General features: G+C 52.4%; 1 protein-coding gene across 1 annotated transcript in view; it reads left to right on the top strand.

Annotated features, from left to right (window-relative positions):
- Positions 1–476: 476 nt before the first annotated feature.
- The window catches only part of DBH (dopamine beta-hydroxylase), a 20921-nt gene continuing 12403 nt past the window's right edge, over positions 477–8994 (top strand). The window contains exons 1-5 of the mRNA XM_007954303.1: positions 477–824; positions 4400–4546; positions 5559–5816; positions 7610–7786; positions 8312–8414. Coding sequence (XP_007952494.1) covers positions 477–824; positions 4400–4546; positions 5559–5816; positions 7610–7786; positions 8312–8414 — 1033 coding nt within the window. The remainder of the gene's footprint in view (positions 825–4399; positions 4547–5558; positions 5817–7609; positions 7787–8311; positions 8415–8994) is intronic.

The following is an 8994-nucleotide window of genomic DNA, read 5'->3' as shown; positions in this document are numbered from 1 at the left end:
TCCCCACCCTTTGTTGTTGTAGAAACGAATGCTGGGTTCAGGGCCACAGTAGCTGGGAGCCCCTCACTCATAGGTCATCTCAAAAGTAACCCCTCCTGGCTTCAGCCTCCTCCTCTGTGAATGGTGGTGGCCCCCAGCCCATCCAGCCAGGGTGGGTGAGGAGAGTGGAGCCCATGTGGGTTCAGTACAGACTGATTGGTTGGTGGCTGCAAGGTGCTGCTTCCCAGACAGCTCCTCAGGGGCCAGAGGGATGGGGCAGCTGTAGCCTCCAATCCCACTGATGATGTCCATGCGTCATTAGTGCCAATTAGGGAAGGGAGGGCGCCCAGTGTTTGGCCTGGGGCATGGGCTGGTGGGAGGGGTAGGGAACAATTGAATTGCCCACCAGACAAATGTGATTACCAGAGCAGCCCAGGCCCACCCCCACGAGGGCCAGGGCATAAATGGCCTGGTTTGGCCAGTGAGCACACGCCAGCATGCAAGCCATCAGCCACCGGCAGAGGTGGACTAGCCTCCCCAGCCCTACCGTGCGTGAGGCAGCCTCCATGTATGGCACTGCTGTGGCCATATTCCTGGTCATCCTGGTGGCTGCACTACAGGGCTCAGCCCCTGCTGAGAGCCCTTTCCCCTATCACATCCCCCTGGACCCTGAGGGGACCCTGGAGCTGTCCTGGAACGTCAGCTATGCCCAGGAGGCCGTCCACTTCCAGCTCCTCGTGCGGAAGCTCAAAGCCGGCATACTCTTTGGCATGTCTGACCGTGGTGAGCTGGAGAATGCCGATCTTGTCGTGCTCTGGACCGATGGGGACAGCGCCTATTTTGGGGTGAGCCTCCCTCCAGGCCCCCTCACCTTGCCTCTGGCCAGCACCCATCTGACCTTCCTTCCACACCCACCCTCTTGATACCCCATCACCCCACCCCAGCCTGCCAAAGAGAAGTTCTCTCACGTTGATCTCAGTGTGAGATTGTAACTCAGACTTGAGCCTAGTCTGCTTCCCTGCTTGGCACCACAAGGGGACTGATGGGAGGGCAGATGGGAACACACACTTACTGTACTGGGTTACTGTACTGGCACGTGGGTCTCAGTGTACCCAGGAGCATGCGTCCTACAGAGGACACTCACCCACATAGCACAGCACGCCACCGTGAACCCTGCCCCAGTGCCAGACCACCTCTCCACTCACACACATAGAGCACCAACACTGCACTTCCCAGTCACCTACACCCTCCAGCAGGGGTCAGAGCCTGCCTGATGTCAAGACCCAGCCTCTGCAGACCTTCCTGTGCTTCGACTGCAGGTGAACTTGACAGGTGCATGCGCAGGTGTGGGACAAAGTGAGCTCCTTAGAGCTATCAATCAGTGAGGGAAGAACTTGATAGGTGTGAGACTAAGGGAACTCCTTGGAACTGCTCCCAGATCAACGAGGGGGAACTTGGCAGGTGTACACCCAGGTGTGGGACAAGGTAAGCTCACAGAGCTGCACCCAGACCAGAGAGAATGAGCTTATGACTATTCCCAGACTGACCTCCACTCCGTAAGCTGACAACACATGGTCAACAGCTCTCCTCTGGCAGAGAAAGGGAAAGTCCTCTTCAAACTGAGGGACTTTGGGGCTGTCAACCAGCCAGAGAGGAGTCATGGGAAAAGAGCCCCAGACTATACTGCCGTGATTCATCATTCCCCCTCCTCCCAGGTGGGGATGAGCCCCACTCTCCCACAAAAGCAGACAGCAGGCAGGTTTGCAGAGTCAGGAGGCATCTCCCTAGCCAGAGTTGGGGGTAGGGGGCTTTTACACACAGTAAGCAGGGATCTGGCAGGTGCGAGACACTGGGAGAGTCCAGTCTGCCTGGAGCAGCCAGCTCCCACTCTAAGCCTCAGGTACTTCCTCTGGAGAGTGAGCACAATAACCCTTCTCCACTTTTGGGGCTGTTGTGAGGCCACACAAGCTAATGATGGTAGATATTTGTAGAAGTGACCATGTCCCACCCAGTCCCCACCAGGGCTCTGCAGGCAGGTGCATTGTCAATCACAGGTGAGAATTGAAGCTAGGTCAGGCATGCCATTTGCTTAGGACCACCCAGGTAGAATGGGATAGAGCTGCCCAGGAAGGGCCCCATGGTGGGAGGGACATAGCCAAGGAAGAAAGGGGTAGCCCTGGCTCTATGCCTTCCACTGTCCTTGGGGGAGCAGCCAAGGCCCCATAACTTGCAGTTTGGTGTCTTTGTTTACTGGAGGTTCCTTACCCCAGAGTCTCTGGTTCTCCCTGGAGTGGCCTGTCCCCTGTGTCTCCTATGGCCACTAAGGGAACTGAGGATCCTACCTTTCCATGCACACGCGAGATTGATTGGCACACCAAATTCATACAGAATCAAATGTCCACCAGCTTTCCTCATTTGGATTGGACCCCAGATCCAGTCTTGATTCTCAGCTGAAGCCTCACAGCTAGTATTTTGCCCCAAGTTTAAAACCTGTCCTTCTGCAAAGCAGCCCCTCCCCACCAGGCCTCAGCGTGCTGCTTTGCTCCAGGGAACTTTTTTTTTTTTTTTTTTTGGTGATTTATGCTCCAAAGTTCATTCTTTGTTTATTTTTATTTCTTTTTTTATTGTGATTTGGGTGAAAATTTACAGACAAATTAACTTTCCATACAGCAGTTCACATACACTTTGTCTCATGACATTGACCACAATTTACCACAATGCAACAGCTCTCCTCCCACTTCCTCCCCATAGTTACCTCTTCCCTATGTCCATCCCTCCATATACTCCTGCCCCCTGAGCTGTCTCCCAGTGCATAAACAGCCCTTCTTTCTCCCATGATTGTTCTCTCTAAGGAGTGTATCTACCTCAGGTAAATGTTCAACTCATATGTCTGTCTTTTGTTTGGCTGGAAGCCACAGGTGTGGGTTCAATTCCAGACCTGACGGGCAGCTAGGGACCATAGTCTCAGTGGTACCACCAGGCTTTATCAGACCAGCAAACCTGGTCCTTCCCCCCCTTTTTTTTTTTTCTCCAAATGATTTTGAGTTTTGTTTCACATTGTTCTCTGTCTCTATCAAGGATCTCCTACATAGATCCCCTTTCAAGTGGTTGACAGTGGTAGCCGGGCACCATCTAGTTCTTCTGGTCTCATAGTCATATAGGCTGCAGATCAGACAGTGTACCAGTTGCTAGGACTAATTGTTTCCATGAATTTTTGTGGTTTTTTTTTTGGTTTTCTTCATTCTTCTTTGCTCTGGATGAGGAGAGACCCATCGTTGCATCTAGATGGCAGCTTGCAAGCTTTTAAGAACCCAGTCACTACTTGCCAAAGTAGGATGTGGAACAATGTTTTGTGTAGTATGTTATGCCAATTGAGCTTGATGTCCCCTGCGACTATGGTCTCAAGCCCACAGGTTCAACTACTTGATCCCTCTGGGTAGCTGGCTGTGACTAGCTCCAGGGAACATTTTGCAAAATCTTTTGCACATTTCTTTTTTCTTCAGAAAATGAAGAAAACATGTTTTAGCCCTGGATGTAGGATTAAAACAAAACCAAACAAAAAACCCTTAAGGAAAGGGCCCATGGTGCTTCAAGGTCTGGTGGGCTCAGCTACGGGTGAGATTGTCCCACCCTCCGTAGGTTGTCTCCCAGGGAGACTTCTGTCCCATGAGTTTCCGGGACCTGAGGGGCCAGTGCAGGGGAAGCAGCTAAGGGGAGGGCAGGGCTGGAGTCAGGAATCTGGCTCAAAATCAGGATCTGCCACCAACAAGGGACCTCAGGTGACCCATGCCAAAGCACAGCTGGGACTAGGGTGAGGTGAGTGAGGCATCCAGGTTGTATACTTGAAGGAGGTGATCACTCACAATGTCAGTAGATGCCCAGTTGACAACTGATAGTGAATGCCATTTCTAACTGTGCCCCTGCATGTCTTGCTCTCCTCACCATCTCTATGTCAACCCCCATGGCTCTATGAGCTGTTAACAACTCTTCCCAGGAGAAGAGAGCCATGTGTGTCTAAAGCCTTGCTTCCCAAGCATGGCAGAGTTTCAGAGTCTTCAAATCGCTTCTCAACAATATACATTCCTGGGTGCCATCCCAGAGACCTAGGAATCTGCATTGCTATTAAGTCCCCATGAGCCTCAGGTAGCAGGTCTCAGCTGGAGTTTGAGGCTGTGGAATAATCAAGCAGGGATTAGAACTTACCTCGCTGCCTGGAGGAAAGTGGGAGCAACCCCCAACCCAGAACCACTCCCTGACCCACAGGGAGTGAGGTAGAGGGGTCCCAACCAGGCTGGTGTGCCCCTAAGGGAGCATTGTGTGGTAGATGAAGCTGGAGCTTGCCAGATAGGCCCACAGGCTGCATCCATCCTGCCCTCCCTCCAGGGCTTCCTTGTACTCAGACCCTTCCTTGTCTCTGCAGGATGCCTGGAGTGATGAGAAGGGGCAGATACATCTGGATTCTCAGCAGGATTACCAGCTGCTGCGGGCACAGAAGACTCCAGAAGGCCTGTACCTACTCTTCAAGAGGCCTTTTGACACCTGTGACCCCAAGGATTACTTCATTGAGGTAGGCAGTGTCCCCACATGCCCAAGAGAGTGTGCTGGGCAGGGCCACTTTTGCACTTAGGGCAGTGCCTGGCTGATTTTCCCAGTGTATAAGTGGGCACTGATTCCTCATGCTACGTTACTGACCTGAGCAGAAGAGATGGCCCACACCCTGCCCACAGAGCCTTGGGGTTAGTGTTGTTGTTGTTGTTGTTATGTGCCATCAAGTCGGACCCAACTCATAGTGACCCCTCTTTGGGTTTCCGAGGCGGTATCACTACAGAAGTAGATTTCCCATCCTTCCTTCCAAGGAGTGGCCAAATGTCACAGATGGGCCAGCTCACAGGAGACCTAGTAGTTGCTAGTAGAATAAATGCTAAGTAGAATGAATGTTACTGGAATGGATATTGGTGGAATGGATGCAGGTAGAATGGATGTTGATGTTGATGGAATGGATACTGGTGGAGAGGATGTTAAATAGAGTGGATGCTGGCAGAGCAGATGCTGGTGGAGTGGATGTTTAGTGGAGTGGATGTTAAATGGAGTGGATGCTGGCAGAGTGGGTGCAGGTAGAGTGGATATTAAGTGAAGTAGATACAGTGGAGTGGCTGCAGGCAGAGTGGATATAAAGTAGAATGGATACTGATGGTGTAGATGTTGGCAGAGCGGATACTGGTGGAATCGATACTAGTGGGGAGAATGCTGGTGGAGTGACTATTGAACCGAGTGGATACTGGCATAGTGGATGCTGGTGGAGTGGATGTTGGCAGAGTGGAAGTTGATAGAATGGATGTTGGTGTAAAGGATGTTAAGTGAATGCAGACAGAACGTATTTAGAAAGACAAAATACACTTAATACCTGATTTGACCCTGCCCCATTCACATTGAACCTCAGAGAGCCCCTCATTGGTAGAGACAGAAGCAACTGTGCCAGGTTTGGGTGGTCAAGACCAAGGTGCCCCTCCAATTACCAAGGAGCCCTTCCATGTGTGGGTGTGGGTGGGTGGATGGGTGATGGGGCCTTCTTGCTGCAGGATGGCACAGTGCACCTGGTGTATGGCATCCTGGAACAACCATTCCCATCACTGGAGGCCATCAACACATCAGGTCTGCAGACAGGGCTGCAGAGGGTACAGCTGCTGAAGCCTGACATCTCGGTGCCCGCATTGCCCAAGGACCTGAGCACCATGGAAGTCCATGCTCCTGACATCATGATCCCCAGCCAGGAGACCACATATTGGTGCTACATCACCGAGCTCCCGGCTGGCTTCTCACGGCACCACATTGTCATGGTATGGGTGTAGGGCTATCTTAATTCTCTAGTGCCACTATAACAGAAATACCACAAGTGGGTGGTTTTAACAAACAGAAACTTACTTTCTTACAGTTTAGGAGGCTTGTTGTTGTTATGTGCTGTCTAGTTGGACCCGACTCATAGCGACCCCTCCTTGGATTTCTGAGGCAGTATCACTACAGAAATAGATTGCCCCATCTTCCTTCCGAGGAGTGGCTGGTGGGCATGAACTACCAGCCTTCTGGTTAGCAGCCTTAGGCACTATGCTACCAGAGCTCCTTTTAGGAGGCTAGAAGTCCAAATTCAGGGTGCCAGCTAGGGAAAGGCTTTCCCTCTCTTAACTCTGGGGAAGGTATTTGTTCCCTGGCTGTTTTGTGGCTTTCATGTAGTATGGCATCTATCTTTCCCCAGCCCTACTTGCTTAATCACTCTTTTATATCTTGTAAGAGATTGATTTAAGACATGCCCTACACTGAGAGGAGTTGTTGACAACTCATGGAGCCATGGGGGTTGACACAGAGATGGTGAGGAGAGCAAGACATGCAGGGGCACAGTTAGAAATGGCATTCACTATCAGTTGCCAACCGGGCATCTACTGACATTAGTTTGGCCCAGCAATCATATAATCCACTCCACTCCTCCCCAGGTCCAGGTGAGGAATCTTCATAGCCATTAACATGTCTCCAGTAGGCATTTAGAGCAAGGGAGTAGGGTTTGACTGGATGGCACATAACAACAACAACAACTACACTAATCCTAGCTCATTAACAACAAAGATAGCCCATTCCCAAATGGGCTTATAACCACAGTCATACAGGTTAGGATTTCCAATAGTTTTAGAGGCCACGATTCAATCCATGATAGGGGGAAAGGTCCCCATCCTGGCTTCACCACCTGGGCTGACTTCTCAGGGCAGGACCCTTGTGGAATCTGCAGAGAGAAGTGACCTCGGGGCACCAGACATTGTCCATGGTCCTGGAGGAACAGGTGGACACTTAGTGCCCAAACCTTTGACCTTGGCCTTCCTGTCTGACCCCTGCAGCAGCTGCCACAATTACTCTCTGGTCCCTGCACCTTATCCTCTCCCCTACCCTCCAAGGGCAGATAGCCTGGACCAAAGCAGCAAATGTCTTCATTCCTGCATCTTTGCTTAGGGCTGTCCATATGTTAGTTCACTTTCTCCGCTTCAGGCAAAACCAGCTCCACTCAGAACTCCCTTGCTCTAAATGCCTACTGGAGACATGTTAATGGCTATGAAGATTCCTCACCTGGACCTGGGGAGGAATGGAGTGGATTATATGATTGCTGGGCCAAACTAATGCTCAGGACCAGGTGTCACTGTCCCTGTGCCCAGTCGAAGCCATGAAGCCCAGAGAGACCACCTGATGTGCCAAAGTTACCCCATGGGGAGTGTGGCAGGACTTGCAGCCATACCAACACCCTCAGTGCTCTGACTTCTGGGCTTCCCACTTCCCTGGGGGACCTGCAGGCCCCAGGGACCTCGCCCAGCCCCTGACTAGTTCACATGAAGACAGTGCCTTCCTGTCCCTGTCATGTCAGGAAGTGGCCCATCCAGCTTCTCATTTCCTTCACCCAGGAGCTCCAACAGATTCTGCTCCAAGTGCTGAGCCCCAGAAGTGCCCCTAGAGACACCCTCACCAAGCCTCTCATTTCACAGATGGGCAAACTGAGGCTCAGGGCGGGGGGTTGCCAGACTGGAGCCCTTGGTGGGTGAGGGTGGAGCAGGGCTGGTGGGTGGGTCCCCAGGCTCAGTGGGTGCCCCTTTTGCAGTATGAGCCCATTGTTACCATGGGCAATGAGGCCCTGGTCCACCACATGGAGATCTTCCAGTGTGTTGCTGACTTCGAGAGCTTCCCCCACTTCAGTGGGCCCTGCGACTCCAAGATGAAGCCGGATCGGCTCAACTACTGCCGCCACGTACTGGCTGCCTGGGCCCTGGGTGCCAAGGTGCGGCCACCCAGCCCCTCTGGGGCCCCAACCCCCTTACCCATTTCCTCAGCATCCCCTCCAGAAAGGGCCCCAGTAACTCCCCTTACCTGGACCCTGCCTCAACCTTGCTGTTCTTTCCCCAATGTTCGTTTCTTTTCTATATAAATGCAGATGTCCCATGAGCTCACACATTTCCTGGGTTCTGATCTCCTATTCCCACTGGGATCAGAGGGTTTGGGGCCCAGGCTGAGTGGTTGGGCTAGTCCCACAGGGATTTCACTTATGGGTAATTTCATCAGCTCTCCTCCAATATCTGGGGGTGGGGGAGGGTTGTGGGGGCATGGCCCTGGGGTACCACTCTTGGCTCCCAACATCTGTGTGGGATGGCAGTGAGCGTCTCATCCAGACTGCCCCCAACACTGCCTGTGCACCTCAGTCTGAGCAGTGGAGGACTTGCTGACCGTTGGGGCCCCCTCTCCTCACACACCAGCTGGTCTGCCTGAGCTGGGAACTCAGTGCCTGACCCCTTCTTCCACCCTGTAGGCATTTTACTACCCAGAGGAGGCTGGCCTGGCCTTCGGAGGCACCGGCTCCTCCAGATACCTCCGCCTGGAGGTTCATTACCACAACCCCCTGAAGATTGCAGGTAGGTGGGCCCCAAGGTGGGCCTTTCCAGGCCTGTCTGCCTCTCTCTCAGGACATCCTCAGGCAAAGCTCATGCAAGTGGGCAAGGTCATTGGGCCTGATGTCTGTTAGCACTTTGACCCACCGAGTCTGAGCCTCCTGGTGTCTGATCCCCTCAGCTCCACTTTTCCCTTTCAATTGCCTACTCTCCATCCATCTCCCCTGACCACATAAGTTCCCTGGGAGCCACATCTCTTGTGCCACACCCAGTGGAGACCACCCCGCCTCCTGCCTTATCACCATAGTACTGGCTGCCATCAATGCAGCACTGTTCCAGGCACCACCACTCAGGTGTTGTTGTTGTTATGTGACGTCAAGTTGGACCTGACTCATAGAGACCCCTTCTTGGGTTTCCCAGGCAGTATCACTACAGAAGTAGATTGCCCAACCTTCCTTCCAAGGAGTGGCTGGTGGGTTTGAACTGCCAGCCTTCTGGTTAGCAGTCAAGTACCTTAGGCACTACACTATCAGAGCTCCCATTAATCTTTTTAGTTACCAGAAATTAGTTTTATAAAGAGAATTTCAGTGAAACTCATGCCATT

This window comes from Orycteropus afer, unplaced genomic scaffold, assembly GCF_000298275.1.
Source record: "Orycteropus afer afer isolate SDZICR_OR568_19922 unplaced genomic scaffold, OryAfe1.0 scaffold00456, whole genome shotgun sequence".
Classification (NCBI taxonomy): domain Eukaryota; kingdom Metazoa; phylum Chordata; class Mammalia; order Tubulidentata; family Orycteropodidae; genus Orycteropus; species Orycteropus afer.
This window is presented reverse-complemented; position numbering and strand designations above follow the sequence as displayed.